The sequence below is a fragment of the Tympanuchus pallidicinctus genome, unplaced genomic scaffold (assembly GCF_026119805.1).
Source record: "Tympanuchus pallidicinctus isolate F22 unplaced genomic scaffold, pur_lepc_1.0 scaffold18, whole genome shotgun sequence".
Lineage (NCBI taxonomy): Eukaryota > Metazoa > Chordata > Aves > Galliformes > Phasianidae > Tympanuchus > Tympanuchus pallidicinctus.
Genome location: NW_026294699.1, coordinates 56,776 through 74,566, shown reverse-complemented (window position 1 = coordinate 74,566; position 17,791 = coordinate 56,776). Strand labels below are relative to the sequence as shown.

Sequence of the window (17,791 nt, the reverse complement as noted above, 5' to 3'; positions counted from 1 at the left end):
GTGGGTGCCGTTCTGCGCCGTTCCGCCGCCCCCTGCCGGAACTCCGGACCGGGCGGAGCAGCACCGCGCGGGACTTCGCTGTCCCACCGGGGCCGTCGCGGTGTTGCCGGGCGCTGCTCCACGCCCCGCGTCGCGGCAGGGCGGCACCGCGCCTTGCGGCCCCCGCGGCCGTGAGGGAAAGAGAGAGAATGAGGGGAAATGAGGAAAAGAAATGGAAAGCGGGGTAAAACGGGGTAGCGGAGGCAGCGGGCGGGGAAAGCTGCGGCTGTGCTGAGCGGAGCTGTGCGATCACTGCACCATGCCGTGAGAGCAACGAGCGAAGAATGCAGAACGCGACCACGGGTCCGGATGGAGGGACGCTAAGATCATCAGAGGGCTGGAGCGCCTCTCCTACAAAGAAATCACAGCACCACAGAATGGCCCGGGTTGGAAGGGACCTCAAGGATCACGAAGCTCCAACCCCCACCACATGCAGGGCCACCAACCTCCACATTCAATACCAGCCCAGGCTGCCCAGGGCCCCATCCAACCTGGTCTTGAACACCTCCAGGATGGACGGGACATCACAGCCTCTTTGGGCAGCTGTTCCAGCACCTCACCGCTCTCTGTCAAGAACTTCCCCCTCACATCCAACCTCAGTCTTCCCTCCCTCAACTCCAAACCATTTCCCCTTGTCCTGCTGTTATCTCCCCTTTCCAAGAGCTGACTCCCCTCCTGTTTGTAGGCTCCCTTTAGGTACTGCAGGCTGCAATGAGGTCACCCTGCAGCCTCCTGTTCTGCAGGCTGAACGAGCCCAGCTCCCTCAGCCTGCCTTCGTAAGGGAGCTGCTCCAGCTGCGGCTCCTCTGGACCCTCCAACAGCTCTCTGTCTTTCTTGTACTGAGGGCCCTAGAGCTGGACGCAGCACTCCAGATGGGGAGTGTGCACCACCTCAGCTTCTACAGGTATTTGGGGGGGCACTGAGGAGGGGACTGGGCTTAAGGGAGCCAGGGTTTGCATGCTGCTCTGCTTTGGCCCAGTGGAGCTTCTGTATTGCTCAGGACCTCTGCTTGGCAGCAGGAGGTGCCCTGTGTCCCCCCCCAGTGGTTCAGCAACAACCCCCTCAGTCCCTCTTTCTGACCCCCAGGGTCATACCCTGCTCTGTGGTCCGCCTCCCACCTGGCTATTGGAGCCCCCTCCTCCCTCCAATTCCCCCATTCTGATCCCTGCAGTCCTCCTCCACCCCCCACCTCACTGCCTCCCTTCAGTTCGCCCCACATTCCCATTCTGACCCCCAAGGTCCCTTTCCTCCTCCCCTTATCCCGTCACACTCTTCCTATTCCCCCATTCTGATCCTATTTAACCCCCCTCGCCCCACCAGGACAAACCCTCAGACCCCCATTCTGACCCCTAGTATCCCTTCCCCATTCCCCCCTTCCCTCCCCCATGAAACTCCCCATTCTGACTACCAGGGGCTTCCGTTCCACCCTAATGAGTCCCCCTATTCATACCCTAAGGATCCCTTTTCCCCCCAACCCCCATCCCACCCCTTCTGTTCCCCCATTCTGATCCTCGTCCCCCCCCAATGTCCCCCTCAATCCCCCACCCAGAATCACACAATCACCAAGGCTGAGATCACCCATAGCTCTCACTAGTCCGCGTTCCTCAACACGTCTCAATGTTCCTTGAACACCTCCAGGGCCGGCGACTCCACTGCTGCCAGTGCAGCCCATTGCAGCCCGACCACTCTGCTGGAGCACTGATATTTCCTAACGTTCAGCCTGAATCTCCCCTGGTGCAACTTGAGGCCGTTCCCTCTCATCCTCTCGCTGTTAGGTGAGAGCAGAGACCAACCCCCAGCTCACCACTGCTGCCCTCAGGAGTTACAGAGCAGTGAGGTCTCCCCTTCTTGCAGCGAGGGGCCCAGAGCTGGACACAGCGCTGGAGCTGCAGCCTCAGTGCAGAGGGACAATCACATCCTGCTCTGCTGGCAGCACCATTTCTGATGCAGGCCAGGATGGTCCTCTTGGCCACTGGGCACACTGCTGGCTCGTGTTCAGCTGAGTGTCAACCCCAGGTCTGTTTGCTCTACGCTGACTTCCAGCTGCTCTGCCCCACGCTCATAGCGGTGCCTGGTGTTGTTGTGGCCAAAGTGCATCTCCAGTTGACCAGGAGGGCTGACAGATGATGGAAAGCAGTTGGGCTTTTCACCTCCACCAGCTCCCCCAGCACTGTTGGATTAATCTCATCTGCCCCCACAGACTTGTGGCAGTCCAGGTAGAACACAGGACTCTGTTTCCTCCTGAACTGTGGGGGGTTTATTCCATTCCCCATCCAAGATGCCACGTCAGAGAGCAGAGAACCGAAGAAGAGCTTTTTTTTCACCCTTTGCACTTCACATCCGTTGCCCACTGCCGTCTTCCCTTCCCTGAAGCTGCTCTGCCCATAGCTCTGCCCTGCTCTGCAGGGGTCTAAAGCCACAGCCACCAGTCCTGCGCTAAGATTTGGTGAAAGGGGTGCAGCATTTGGCACTGGGGTGCAACTTCCTGTTAAAAGGGTGAAATCTTTGGGCCTTGGCTTCAGGCTTTTGCTAAAGGGGTTCAGCCCCTTGTTCTTGGGGTTATGCTGTTTGGCACCATTTGACCTTGGGCTTCTGCTTTTAGTTTTCATTTCTCCTGTCTTCCATCTCTATGCCTCTCTAGAGGCACTTTTTCTTTGCTGTAGCCTTCATGGACAAACTCCACTGGGCAGAAGAGATCTGTGCAGACACACAGCAGACGTCTGTGTGCAGAGGGGCGCTGCTCATCCCGTTTCTCTTCCCATCTACGTCTCGTCCCACTCGGTGCCTTTTGAAGGGCGGAATCTCTTTCCATCTCCTGAGTCGTGCCTCCCCTGGTCAGCAAAGGGCCGCTACCGCAACGGAGTCATCCAAACTCAGAGGAATAATAGATGACCATTTATTGAGAGCTTTCTTAACAGCCAGCAACAGCCAATTGGTGGTAACATTGGCCAATGGGCTGATTGCAATGAATAACATCAGATGTAACAACTGTAGGCAATGGCTGTGACAAAGAGCCAAAGAACACCAGATGACAAAAAGCAGAAAATGGGGAAAGAGGGACAGGCAGCAAAGCGCTCGTAGATCCAGCCACGTCCTGGTGTCAGGTGCGGACCTCCAGTGTGCTGGGTCGTCGGAGGAGGTGGTGTTCAGCCGACGGCGGCTCACGACGACGGTAGAAATTCACTGAGAAGTCCAAAGCGGTGGCACTCGGGCGCCTGTCAGCACTGCCCCACAGCTGTGCCTGTGCGCCCCGGGGGGCAGGAGCACAGGGGAGGCCCCTTCCATGGGGACAGAGCCCTCTCCCCGCGCCCCACCGCGCAGCCCCGAGCTGGGAGGGGCTACCGAGCCCGGCGGTCAGATGGGCAGCAGCCCATCACAGACCACACGCAGGGTGCTGCTCGCAAAGTACGCCAGGGAAGCGTACGTTGCCCGGGGCAGCACTCGAGGCAGGAGCCGATAGAAGAGCTCCTGGTCGAAGTGCTGGGCGTACAGCACTGCAGAGCCCAGCACAACAACGAGGAGCAGCTGGAGGCAGACCAGGATGAGGCAGATCGTCCTGCGGGGCACAAGAGAGAAGGGGCCGGGAATGAGGCGTCCCCCCCCACGGCAGCACAGCCCCACACAGTGCCGAAGGGGCCATTTGGGAGCCCCGCCGGCTGCAGTGGGGGTCCAGGCCATCAGCCCCCCGCCGGGAGCCCGGCTGCTGGCGGCTGGGCACGGGGCAACGAGGGGACACTCACTGCATCCAGAAGGCGAGCCCTCGTCTCCTCGCCCGCTCCTCCTTCTCCTGTAGGTGAACACGGGGCAGGGACGGTGGTCAGGCCCTGCTGCACGGCCGGGGCTCGTGTGGGACAGCGGGAGCCGGCAGCGCAGCAGCGCAGCCCCGGTGCTGCAGGGAGCCCCGTCCCCGGGGAGACCCTTGTGGGCGGGGTGAGGGTGCGGTGGGCTCTGCCCCTTACCAGCTGTGCCTTCACCAGCTCCGGCAGCACAGCCCCAGGCACGGGGGCTGCCTCCAACTCCAGCTGATGCCGCTGCCTGTAGGACACAAGGCTTGGTTGGAGGGTGCCGGCCTCTGTCACTGCGGGGGCTCCCCAGCAGTGTGCGCCCACCCCAGGGCTGGGATGGGGCTGCTCCGTCCCGCCACGTGCCGCACGGAACCCGAGCCCCAACCCGAGCCCCAAGCCCAGCGGCGCTGCAGCCCCATTGCTGCCCTTAGTGCTGCAGAGACCCCGGGGTGCAGGCGTGGGCTGCAGGGCCCAGTCCCACTCACCAGACACTCTCCACCTCCAGCTCCTCCAGCTCCTCTTGCAGGCGCTGTTTCTCCTGGCGCAGCACCTGGCAGACAAAAGCGTGAGCGCCGTGCCCGCTGCAGCCCTCCTCCAGGTCCCCAGCCTGGGGGCGGGCAGCCCCGATCCCCTCGCCCCTCCACACTACCTCAATCTCCTCGCTCTCGGCCTGCAGCTGCTTTTCCAGCTGGGCGATGAGCTGCTTCTCCTGCAAGACAACAGCTGGGCCATGTGGGATGGCTGCGCTGGGACCCGTGGACCCAAGGGACCGGGACCGAGGCCCTCCTCACAGCCAGAGCCGTGAGGACGCCGAGCTCTGAGGACGAGCCCCCGCTCCACCCTACCTGCTCCAGCTGCTCTCGCCTAGCAGCCTCTCTTTCGTCTCGTGCTTTCCGGCACTCCTGCGGGCAAGGAGGAGAGGCCATCAGGGCACCGGCGCTCCCACGGAGCTCCGTGCCGCCGTCCCCTCCCACCTCCTCCATCGGGGCGCCCGGCGCCCGCAGGGCTGCAGCTGCAGCCCCGCACGGGGGGACTTCTCCCACCCCACGCCCCACGGCAGCACTGCTGAGCCCGCACACCCACACCGGCCCGTGCCGCTGCATCCGCTCACCTTCATCAGGAGTTCCCTGGCCGCGGCTCTGTGGTTCTCCACAACCCGCTCATGAGCCTGTGGGAGGAGAGAGGAGCGGCGCTGGCACCGAGGCGCTGCCGGCAGCTCTGCATCCCGCCGGAGGTGCCCGGCCCTCTGCTGCCGCGCCACGGGCAGGGCGCCCTCCAGCCGGCAGCTCGGCCCGCCGGCCCTTCTGTGCCCGCCCACCCAGAGCTCACCTCCATCAGCTCCTGCAGCAGCTTCACGCGCTGCAGCGCTGTTAAATTTCCGCTGGCAAACTGGGCCCGCATGGCTGCACCGCTCGCACAGCTGCTCGCAGACCTGCACACCCGCAGAATGGGGCCGGCAGGGTGAGCGCTGACCCACTGCCCCCGCCCCGCCCCGGGGCCTCTGTGAGCTCAGCACGGCATTGTGACATCACCAGCACAGGAGGGTCCTTGGAGATCATTAAGAACCACAGCATGGATGCGTTGGGGAAGTCCTGGAAGATCATAGAACCATAGGATGGTTTGTGTTGGAAGGGTCCTGGAAGATCATTAAGAACCACAGGATGGCTTGGTTGGGATGGCCAGCGTTGGGAGTTGCTTGTTGATCAAAGAACCGTAGATTGGTTTGTGTTGGAAGGGTCCTGGAAGATCAGAGAGGCACAGGATGGCATGGGTTGGGATGTTCCTTAGTGATCATTGAACTGTAGAACGGTTTGTGCCGCAAGGGTCCTTGAAGATCACAGTTTGTTCTGTCTGCCGGAACATCTGCTCCCTCCGATGGAATTTCTGGAATCAGTTTAGAATTGACGTCCTCTTGTTGGAGACAAGATGGCAAAATGGATGCTTCAGCATGACGTAACATCAGTGGGAGCCGGTTTGTGCAGGCCCCCTTAAAAGGTTGGAAATTGTCAGCGAGGATGATTATTAGCCTTCATCTCATGACCACCAGAGATTTGAATTATTTCTTGGAACTTCTCCCCATGTCCTTGGAATGTGATGGATACGTACATGCTACGCCTATAAATCTGCAGTCCCTGCTTCTCTGGCTGTGCGTGTTGGTGGAGCGATCCCACGCACCTGGCTGTAATAAAGGCATCGCCTACTTGACACAACACGTGCCGTGTCCCATTCCTGAGTTGGTTTCCTCAGCTTCACCACGCCCTAAGAGAATAAGCTTGTTGGACTAGACTCTGTTCAGCTTTCAAACCCCATTATTTTAAATGAGATGCCACGCTCCAGGAAGCTGAGGTGCTGAGCTTCTTTTGACTCAACTGGCTCGCAGAGCTACGGTGAGATATTTCCTTTATTGCAGTCTAAATGGAAGCCACACGGAGTCGGATGGGCTGCTGCTTTCCTTCTGCAGTGCAGAGCAGCCCATCCATCCCAGCACCACCGCCAGCCGCCCACACGGCCCAGTGCTGGGTACGGCGGTTCCGCCGGCGCCGTGACCGGGCTCAGCTGAAAGCCACTCCGCCCCACCCTGGCATGAAAAGCAGGAAAGTGGCGAGGCGTGCGGAGGGGCGGGAATGGAGGGGTTGCTCCAGATGTTGCTGTGTTCCCTTCAGTGGCCCAGCAGCTCGCTGAGCTGCTCCTCCTTGGAGCAGGGGAGCGGTGCAGGTGCGATGAGCTGGCCGTGCACAGCACACCCTTTCCTTGCTTTTTGCCTCTCCGCCTTCCATGAGCAAACAGCATCTCCAATCTTTCCTTGCTCAACAACCGCTCAGCTCAAAAAGAACTGGCAAGCTTGCTTTAAGAATTACTTTCTCTGTACAGCCTGATGCTGTAAAGCACGAGCTCTCCCAGCGATGCCCTGCCTCTGACGTGCTCGGCCTGCAGGGAAAAGCTAATCCTCTGTGTCTGCAGGCTTTGCTCACGTTCCCAGTGTAAGAGTCAGTTCAGAATTGAAGCTCAGCTTCACTAACAGCAGAAATCCAGCCTCTGCCAGCCGTGTTTTTCTCTCTCCTGAAACACTGAACGGCTGCAAGAAGCAACGTTTCAAAAGCTCCTTTACTGCACAAAAGCTAGGACATAAGAACAGATTTCCAGACCAGGCATACTTTTCAGGGAGGCACCAGACAAGTGGAGGCAATGGAAAGCACTGGCAAGTCAAAGCTGTGCTCAAAGCTTGGATGCAAGATCTAACGTCAACTTTTCCCACGCAGGTTAGCTACGGCGATGATAAATCATGGCCAAAAGCTTCCCTGCACCAGATCACCAAATCCAAGAGGTCAGGAGCTGCAGAGATGTAGGTTCATCTCAGCCCAGGAATCCTTCCGTTCAGCTCACAGGCAGAAGGCAGTGGGGCTCTCACGTCGCTCTGCTCGCAGGCGGGGTCCCCAGTACAGCGCAGAGACTGACTGGCATCATTTGCATGTCTCCTTTGCCTACTGGCAAGCACGCCCACTGCAGGGCACGTCTCATCCCACCCTCAGTCCTTGTAAGAAACACCAGGGCAAATCCGCCTGCAATAAACACAGCCCTTCCTTCCATGGAGCAACAAAGAAACCGTTCTGCCCTTGCTCCTGACCCTTGTCCTGCCCCCGCCTGCCCTCAGAGTACAGCCGTCTTCTCTTGCGGAAGGAAAGGAAAAGGAAAAGGGAGAGGACAAGGGAGAGGAAAAAGGGAAAGGGATTTATGAATATGTCAACCCTGTGTCATGGCAATCATAAGCCTTGTGCATGTTCTACTCCATCCTTCTCACAGCCATACACGGGGCACAGGGGAGCTGACGTTTCCGCTGTTGGGGATCCTGCTGTTGGTCCCCTGTTGGGCGAAGGAACGGGGCTGGTGGTTGCAGTCCTGTGACACGGCGGTTTGTGCCACCCCGTCCTTACCCGGAGGGGGACACGGGGACGGGGGGGGTCTTTGGAGCTGCAGAATTGACTGCACACAAAAGTACTGAAAAACGAACGCTAAACATTGAATCATTTAACATAAAAGCAATAAACAGAGAACTGACCGTATTCCCAACCAGCACCACCCGAACAATCAGAACAAAAACGAGGACGGTTCGCTTCCTGCGGGGGACGGACAAGGCCGGCGGCGGTGCTCCCGCATCGCCTTCCCTTGATCGCCCGGCGTCCCCGAGGCACGGGGCGGGCAGCGGCGGGGACGCGGGGCGGCGGAGCGCCGCGGCTCTGCCCTCGCGCCAGCGCCATCACGGCGGCCCCGCATCCGCGGCCGCCATTGGTGGAGAGCCGGCGCTCGGCCCCGCCTCCTTCGCTCTCCCGTTGGTCGGTCCGCCGAATGGGGCGGGCGCTCCGCGCGGGATCCTTTCCGTCCGCGGTCGCACCGTCATTGCGTCATCACCGCGCGCGTCCCGCATGGCCCCGGCCCGGCTGCCCGCGGCGCCGCCCCGCGCTGTGCTCTGCCCCGGACCCTGGCTGGAGCTGCGGGAAGAGGAGGGCGGGGACGCGGGGGACCGCAGAGAGGCTGAGCCCGCGCCCTCGCCCTCCGCGCTCCGCCCCGCTCCGCCCCGCTCCTTGCCGGCCTCTTCCTGGGAAGAGGAAGGTGTGGGAGTCATAGGGAGGGACGCGCGATGGCAGCGTCAGTGGCAGGATCGGCTGCTTCCTCCTCCGCTCCTGACGCCGTGCGCTGGTTTCCTTTGAGAAGCACCCAGAAGCCAGAGCCCATTGTCACACCTGTGGGGTTCCACAGGACGCACAGACGTGGGGTAAGTTGAGGTTGTAAACTTCTGTACAGTAAGGGTTGTTAGGCACTGCATTGCCCAGAGAGGGGGTTGAGTCACCATCCCTGAATGTGTTTAAAAACCTTTTGGATATGGTGCTCAGGGCCGTGATTTAGAGGAAGGTTGTTAATTGGGGTAGTATGGTCAGGTCGTGGTTGGACTCGGTGATCTTTAAGGTCACTTTTCCAACCTGTGTGATTCTCCAGCAGGGCCACCTGAAGTGGTGCCCGGGACCGTGTCCAGGTGGGTTTGGAGATCTCCAAGAGGAGAGGCTGCAGCCTCTCTATGTCCCTGTGCCAGTGCTGCAGCGCTTACAGTGCAGGAGTGCTCCTGATGTTTGGTGGCAGCCTCTGGTCCTGGCACTGGGCTCCACTGGATGCAGCCTGGCTCCATCCTCTCTGCCCCTCCCTGCAGGGATTGATGGCTGTGGGTGGGATTCCTCTGAGCTCCCTTTCTTCAGGCTGAGCAGCCCCCTCTGTCTCAAGCCTCTTGTCATAGAAGAGGTGTTTCAGTCCCTTCACCATCTTGGTAGCCCTCCATTGGACTCTTTGCAGTATGTCTAGCCTGGGAGCCCAGACCTGGACACTGTTCTCTAGGTGCAGCCTCACAGAGCAAAAGTAATGGTGCAGAATAAATCTGCTACAAGACAAGTCAGGAGTGGGGCTGTGATGGGAGCACACTGCTTTATGACTGACATGGAGAACTGCTAGGAAGAAAGCCTGGTGGGCCTGAACACAGATACCAGGTGGTCCAGCTGTTTCACTGGAAACTAGATACTTAATGGGCAGCAATGTGGAGAAATGTTCTCCTGTAGTTGTGCCCTGTGGCTTCTTTCTGATGTGCTTGGGAAGTCCCACTAGAGTAGACTGCTGCGTGAGACAGAAGCCTGATACCACATCACATGTGTGGGTGGAGGTTTGCTATCTCTGTTTTCACATCTTTTATGTTTTGTGGTTTTTTCTTTTCAATTCAACTCTATGTGTGCATTGGTGCAAGTCTGCCTTTGCTAAATCCTTTTCTTGTGGCCTTAGACAACAATCAAGGGGGTCTCAAGTTTCAGCGCTAAGCAAGAAGTGCAGGCACTCAGGAAGGCCATGAAGGGCTTTGGTAAGCTGATCTTCCTCCACAGGTCAACTTTTTTTTTTTCCCCAGCACTGGGAATGGCTGCACCACAAATGGTGGTTTGTTAGAGGGAAGCGTAGCTGCTTGCATTGCTCTGCTGCACAGCTGCCCTAAAAATCGTTGGGCAGTGGAAACAGAAGTGCCCTTCATGTCCTGAAATGCAGCTGCTCTGGTGGTGTGGGTCCTGGCAGCTTTGTGTGCACAGATGGATGTGTCCTGGGGCTGTTGAGAGCTGGCTGTGTAGGGGACTGGAGGTGGCACAGGAGCAGAGGGCACTTTGTTGTGCAAGCAGCCCGCCTGGCTTCCATTTGTTTCTTGCACAGATGAAGATGCCATCATTGACATCTTGATCAAACTAAATGCTTCCCAACATCAGTGAGTTCTGATCACCTACAAGAGTGCTACAAGAGCACTCCTGGCAGGGCAGGTGGTCTGCAGAGATGCGTGAATGTGGTTGTGTCACTTGGGTGAAAAGTGGAAAACAACCCAGTCTCCGTAAGAGAAAGCAGAGACTTTACCTGACCAAGGTTGTTTTGTTCCCGTTCAGTTGAGAGCAGTTGTTGATGCAAGGAGGGTTGGAGCCTGAAGAGAAGTGGTGAGCAGCTCAGTTCCTTCTGTCCTCAAAAGCCGTACTTTCTGCCAACTCCTTTCTTCTCTCCTGGCCTTCTAGGATTTGATGGGTGACTCGAAGTCAGATCTGAGGGGAATTTTACAAGGGTGCTCATTGGGATGATGACTCCCACCACCATGTATGATGTGCATGAACTAAGGAGGGCTGTGAAGGTTTGGAAATCTTCCTTTTGTATGGCTTACGTTCTGGCCAAGGGCTTGCTGCTTTGTTATGTATGTCTTACTATGAATTCCTAAAGAAACCTGGCTGCGTGTCACGAGCAGTCGCTGCTATCTTAAATCTTGAATTGGTGATTCCCTAGGGAGAGGAATAGGTGCTGCCTGGTTGAAATTGTGGCTTCTTGCACCAATGAAGAAGTTGGTTGCATTAAGGAGAACTACGAGCTTCGTAAGTAGTGTGACAGGCCAGGCCTTGTCCTGCTGCCTGACAGTCAGTGTGTGTGTGTGTGTGTGCGCAGGCAGATGTGAAGAGGAAGGAGTCTGGGGAGCTTTCAGGTGTGACGGACTGGCCAACCTGGGTGTTGCTGTTTGTGCAGAGAGAAGCTAGACTGGAATTTCAGCAGCAGCTGAACTGGTGTAAATAAAACAGGGAGGAGCATTCTGTCTGTCAGCAGGACGTGTGGCTCTCTTGCCAGTTTCTTGCTGTCTGTGCTTCTTAATTGGAGACTGCAGCACTGATGATGATGACTGGAGCACTGCAGTGGTGCTGAGAGCCCTGGGCCCAGCTCTGCATGTAGCAGGTTATGGCTGGCAAATGTTGTGGGCAGCACCCAGGTGGTGGCCCAGCTCCTAATGGATGCTGTGTGTGTGTTCTTGCTAGAATGTGGCTCTCCCTTGAGGATGGCATCGTATCTGACACATCTTCCATGTTTTGAAGGGTCCTCGTGTCCCTAACAATGGTGAGCCAAGCTGAGGGGAAAGGAGGTGAATCTTCAGAGCTGTGGGCAGAGCTCTGCACTCAGTGGTGAGGAGCTCCAGGCTGGCTTTTTCTCACCCCGTGTGTCCCATGGCTGCTCCTCAAGCCCAGCTTCTGCAGGGAGGGGACTCTGACTCTGGGTGTGCACCAGTGTTGTGGGCTCTTCTTTAAACATACCAGTAAAGTGGGTTGCTGCTCATTTTTAGAAGGAAGCCCAGAGCGCACCTGAGCTGTGTTTCACTGTGTTTGTGAGCTACTGTTCCCTTTGAAGGACTCCATTATGCATCTCCAGCAGCTGATCCTGAATGAGGAATTCCCAGGAGTTGCTTCCAGTAGGTGCTCTGGTGAACGGAGTCTTCTATCCTTGTGTCTTTGCAGGGAAACAGAGATGAAGGAATGTATGTGGCTGTGCTCAGCAGATGTTCAGGTGTGTAGTAATGTGCTTCCCAATCTATTCTTGTGCATGTGATGTGTGGTGAAGAGAAGCCAACCTGTGAAATGGGAGTAATGATTCTAGTCTTGTTTGCAGGACCATAATGAGAGTCTCCAGACAGGCTGGCTGCTTGGCAGGGGCAGTGACATTTTGGTTGTGGGTTGCTGTGCCTGGTTGGTGCTTGTTGGAAAATACCTGTGGTCAAGTACAAGTACGGGCCAGCAGTGCTGTAGCTCTGAGGAATTAAAGATCTCCTGTATGCCCAGTCTTCTCCATGAGCCTCACTTTGTCATCCACAGTGTGTGTCAGTGCCTGTAGGAGCAGGAGAGAAGAAATGGGGAACAGATGAGGTGCAGTTTATGTCCGTCCTCTGTACACAGAGCAGAGATCACCTGCTGAGAGGCAGCACCCCTGCACAGTGTCCTGGGTTTTTTTTCCCTTCCTTGTCTGTGTGTGTTGCTTTTGTAGGAGCTCCGTAGGTTGTTCAGTAAATGTGAACTCTTCTGAGGCAGCAGATGTCCTGGAGAGAGCCCCATTCCATTCATTCCATTCGGGCTGTTTTGTTCCCTCCTGAGACTGAAAGGGGCTTTAGAAACATAAGTACAATTGGCTGCTGCTCCAGCATGGAAAGCAGAGAACATGAGGTGTGACTGCCATTGGGGTAGGGGGGAGAGGAGCTAAGAAACTTGATTGGCAGCACAAAGTAGCAGGTCTTGAAAATGGTAGTAGCTGTGGTAGGCCAATTAGCAAGTCTGTTAGCAATGAAAATGAATTCTTTCTGTGGGACAATCCTGGTTTAGCTGACAGTGCTGCAGGAGTGATAGAATGCTCATGCAGTATAGTATTGTTGCAGAGTGATCCTTTGAATCTCTCTGACTTTCTGCTATGGATTCTTCCCCCTAGTTTTTGATGGTAATGAGGCATTGCTGACAAGGACGTAACAGACAGCATTAAATCTGAGATGTCAGGAGACCTGGAAGGTGCTTTGCTGGCTGTGCGCGAGTGCTCTGCTTTTAAATGTTCTCTACAAAGCAGTGAAATGATGAGAGGTGCTGTGTCTGCCCTCAGCGGCTGTTACGTGCTTTCAGGAGGCAGTCGTGGTTTGTCTTTGTGGGCACAAATCCAGGCTGGGTGGGACTTGGAGCGCCCTGGTGCAGAGGGGGGTGTCCCTGAGATTGCAGGGGGGGTTGGAACTCGATGATCTTAGGGGTCCCCTCCAACCCAAACCATTCTATGATTCTGTGCTTTACAGACCCAGCCAGGTGAGAAAGCTTTGTGCCTTATGGCACGATGTGCTTGGCCAAAGGGAGCTTTGGCAGCAGAGGTTTGCTGTCAGAAGACATGAAGACCTTCGTGCAAATCTTGCTGTGTGCAGGCACAGAGACATCAGCTCACAGCACATCACTGACTGCATGCCTGCACTGCAGCTGCTGTTTGTTCACCTGGAGTTGCATCTTGACAGAAGCAATGCCTGCACCAAGGAAGTGCTGCAGCTTTGTAAAAAACCTCCTGCTTCTACTGACCTTAATTCTCTTGTTCTTGTCTCTCCTTACAGTCAAGTGCGTGTGAAACGAGCCTGCGTGCTTTGCTGAAAGACTGTTGAAATCCATGGAGGTAAACAGATTTTGGAGTAAGATTGCTTGCTTCTTTCTTGCATTTTCGTGCTCGAGTCAGCCAGCAGCATTATGGCAATCATGAGATGGAAGCTGCAGCCAGTCAGGAAACTGGCTTTTCCAGGAAAGCTCAGGCTTTTCTGCACATCAGGGTAGTAGCCATACTCAGGAGCAAGCTGCTGCTCATGGATTGCTCCATGAATGCAAAAATGCCGTAATGAAGAGCAGCTCCTGCACAGGACTGGGCCCTGAGCCCTTTGTGTCTGCGGGTGATTCTCCAGCAGCTCTGTGTCGGCTGCACGTGGCTGCTTTGCTTTCCAGGGCCTGGGAACAGGCGACAGTGCTGTGATCAGAGCGATGGTGTCCTGCTCCGAAATGGATCTGCTGGATATCAGAAGAGGATTCCTGACCATATATGGGAAGTCTCTCTACTCCTTCATGAAGGTAAACTTGTCCATGTTAACGCAAGAAGTGGGATTTTCTGAGTGCCTTTAGGGACTTGACATCTGTTGGGTATTTTAGAGCAGTTGAGATGAAGCAGACTTTACAAAAACATACTGAAAATGTTCCTGAATATTCCAAAATGGTCTAGGATATGAATGCTGCAAGAAGAAATCTGTCTTAAGAAGAATTTTACTTTAATAGAACTTAGAAATTATTCATATTCCTTTTTTTTTTTTTCTTAGTAACTCAGTTTGCTGAGTTCAACTTTCTTTATCCCACATCTTCCCCTTCTTTATTAATAGATAAAGAAGCACAGTTCAAAAACAATCCTAAAAGCAGCTAAACTGAAAGCAATACACCGAACAAACGATGTGTTCTTTGGAGTACAAACAATGGTCCATATTAACCAACCCCAACGACTCCAATTCTTATGGTTCCTCAGTGACACAGTTGACAAAGTGTGTCTTGTGGGTGAGAGTCCAAACCACTGGTGAAGGCACTGTGATCATGTTACAGCAGATGGTGAGACGGGTGGCCAGACCCCCAAACTCACATGAGCACCCCCTGGACACCGCAAGACACCTCTGGGAACATCCCCAAACCCTTCTGGATGAGTCTAGGACCACAGAGACCCACATGAGGACTCCCTGGACCCTACCAGACTCTACTGGGACATCTCCAGATCAGCCCAGGGACTCCTCAGAGCTCCTGGGCCCACAGTGGGATCTTCCAGATCCTTCCAGGGTGCCATGGGACCAGCCTGGGGACTCCCTTGAACCGGGCTGGGGGTTGCCTTGGCAGCAGGATGGGCTTCGGTGTGGAAGAATCTTCCCAGTGCTCACCTCAGAGCTCAGGCTGAAGGCAGCAGTGCGTGGGAAGAAGGGGCCTCTAGCGCATCCATGGCACTGGGGAATCTGAGGGGATGGGAAAGCAAACGGAGAAGCAGCAGATGCTCTGCAGCACGAGGAGGGCTTAAGAGCCTGACTTTGGGCAGCGGTGCTCTGCAAACTGTTGGGAAGCAGCAGGAAATTCTGCCAGTGGTTCCCTGGGAAGTTCCTTTGGAAGCTCTGGCCATGTTCCTTGGCCTTCCTCCCATTGAATGCCTTTCTCTTCCAGATGGCGTCAGCAGGACCTGTTGTGCGTGAGCTTCCATCTCTGGGGTAAGAACACTTCCTTGCCCTGCACCCCTGGCTCTGTAGTGTGGCCTCAGCTGCCTGCACGCTCTTTGCATGCCTCCTTCCTCCCATCTGTATGGTGGAAGGCAGCCCTTGGCAAAGCGAAGGAGCAAAAGGGGCTGGGGGATAAGGATAACTTTGGTTGCAAGTGCAAAATTTGGTCTTGTCCTCTGATATTTTGGGGAGAAAACCTGTGGTAGTTGTAAGAAAATGGGTATTTCTGGGAGAAAATATCCTATTTTTGGAAGAAAAGGTCAGCTTTCCGACTGAAATGTGGTATTTCTGTGAGAAAATGACCTACTTGTTGGAGCAAAGGGGGAAATTCTGGGAAGGAATGTCTTCTATTTGAGAGCAACTGTCTTCTTTTTGGAGTGCAAACTGGTCCTTTGGGGAGAAAATAGGGTCTATATGGGAGAAAATGTCCTCTTCAGGAGTGTAAAGTAGTACTTTTGAGAGAAAATGGAAGGTATTTCTCAGAAAACTGCAATTTCTGGGAGAAGACAGCATGCTTTGTTGGAAAATGACATCTATTGGTGAGAAAGCGGGGATTTTGGGGAGAAAATGCCGCATTTTAAAAAATAAGCTGGTATTTCCGGGGGAATGTGTCCCATCTTTGTTAGAAAACTGGAGTATCTGATGTCAAATGTCATTTTGATGGGAGTGAACGTGGTATTGAGGAGTGTAAAGTAGCGCTCTTGGGTTGAAATGTGAGGTATTTCTAAGGGTACTGGTATTCCTGGGAGAAAACGTCTTGTTTCTGAGAGAAAATGTCGTCGTATTTTGGGGGGAGAAACTGGTATTTCTGTGATAAAATGCCCTATTTCTGGGAAGAAGTGTCCTATTGAGGAGTGTGAAGTCGTATTTTTGGTAGAAAATGGGAGGCGTTCCTAAGAGAACTGGTATTTCTGGGAGAAAATGTCTTATCTTGGGGGGGAAAGTTCCTATGTCTGTGAGAGAACTGTGTTTCCGGGAGAAACTGTCTTCTTTAGGCAGAAAAGATCACATATTTGCGAGAAAGCTGGTATTTCTGGGAGGAAATATCATATTTTTGTTGGAAAATGTCACATTTGCTACTGCCATGTAGTATTCTGTGGATGAAACATGCAGTATACCTAAGAAAACCTGTATTTCTGGTAGAAAACGTCATCCCTTTGGGGAGAAGACTGGTATTTCAGGGAGAAAATATCCTTGTTTGGGGAGAAAGTGTCCTATTTTTGATGGAAAAGTGCTACTTGTGGGAGCAAATGCCACGTATTTGGGTGAAGGGTGGGATTTTGGGAGGAAATACCGTATGTTTGGAAGAAAGTGTCCTCTTTCAGATTGAGATGTGATGCTTGTGGTCGAAACTGTCCTACGTTTGGGCAAAAACTGGTATTTCTGGGAGATGATGTCATTTTATTGGAGCAAGCCATTATTTCGGGGAGAGAAGGTCTTATTTTTGGAAGAAAATGTGGTACCTGGGGGGGGGGGAACTGGCATTTCTGGGAGAAAATGTCATCTTTTGGGGAGAAGATGTCACCCTGAGGATTGTCATACTGTCGTATTGTTTGGAGAAGGCCTGAGGTATTTGTAAGAAAAGTGGTATTCCCAGGAGACAGTATCATATTTGGGGAGTGGGGGAGGGGTCATCATCTATGTGGGAGAAAGCTGGTATTTCTGGGAGAAAACATCCTCTATTGAAGAGCCAAGGGGTATTTCTGGCAGGAAACGTCCCACGTTTGGGAGTCAAGTGGCATTTCTGTGATAAACGCCGTATTGTTGGGAGTAAGTGTCATATGAAGGTGTGCCAAGTAGTCTACTAGGGAGGAAATTGGAGGTACTGCTTTGAAAGCTGGTATTTCAGGGAGAAAACGTCTTCTCTCTGGGGGAAAATGTCATCTGTTTGAGAGAATGCTGATAAGTCTGGAAGAAGATCTATTTTTGGAGGAAACTGTAATATTAGGGAGAGAAAAGTGGTATTGCTGGTCCAAGGTGTCATTGAGTTGGGATAACGCTGGTGTTTCTGGGAGAAAATATCCAAAATATTTTGGATGAAAATGTGGTCTTTGGGGTTGAAATGTGGTATTTCTGGGAGGAAATGGAATATGCATGAGAGAAAACTGTTCCTTTGGGGAGAATGTATCCTATTTTTGGCGGAAAATGTCCTGTTGAACAGTTTAAGTCTGCATTTTTTGGAGAAAATGTAAGTTATCAAGAAAACTGGTATTTCTTGGAGATTATCACATGTTTGGTTGGAAAACGTGGTATATTTGAGAGAATGCTAGGGATGCTCTGGGAGAGCATAGCATATAGTTTTAAGAGAACACAGAGTACTGAGAGGAAATGTCATCGTTTTTTGGTGAAAAAAAACATATTTAGGGGAATAGAATCGTGTTTCTGGAAGAAAAAGTTAGAAAACTGGTATTTCTGGGAGAAAATGTCATACATGAGGGAGAAGAACGGTATTTCTGTGAATGAAGGCCATCGAGAATTTCTGCATTTTCCCCTTTTTTTTCCCCTTTTTTTTCCCCTTTTTTTTCCCCTTTTTTTTCCCCTTTTTTTTCCCCTTTTTTTCCCCTTTTTTTTCCATGCATGATTTGGATCAAACTTGCCAAAGATATCAGAAACTCCAAGAAACTGAGCCAGCTGCAAAAGTTGACAACATGAATGCATTGCAACTCAAACCTCTTTCTACTAAGCCTTCTTCAGACAGTATGAATTCCAAGAAGGTTGCCTGAAACTTATCATTGAGGAGCTGCCTACTGATGCAATGAGAAAAGTAGAACAAAACTACATGCTTGATTGAGACTGTACTCAATCAATCAATCCTACAGCCTCACACCACGTCTGCAAAACTATCTGCAAGATG

The 17,791-nt window shown here is 53.8% G+C and overlaps 1 protein-coding gene across 1 annotated transcript; it reads right to left on the bottom strand.

The window, feature by feature from the left end:
* Positions 1-2,921: 2,921 nt before the first annotated feature.
* Positions 2,922-7,907, bottom strand: LOC128078837 (protein enabled homolog). Its single transcript, XM_052679422.1, has 8 exons — positions 5,154-7,907; positions 4,936-4,992; positions 4,670-4,726; positions 4,474-4,533; positions 4,310-4,374; positions 3,999-4,074; positions 3,780-3,826; positions 2,922-3,595 (listed from the first exon to the last, which is right to left on the bottom strand). Exons 1-8 carry the CDS (start codon positions 5,223-5,225, stop codon positions 3,394-3,396), a joined length of 636 nt encoding a protein of 211 aa, XP_052535382.1. The 5' UTR covers positions 5,226-7,907; the 3' UTR covers positions 2,922-3,393.
* Positions 7,908-17,791: the final 9,884 nt, after the last annotated feature.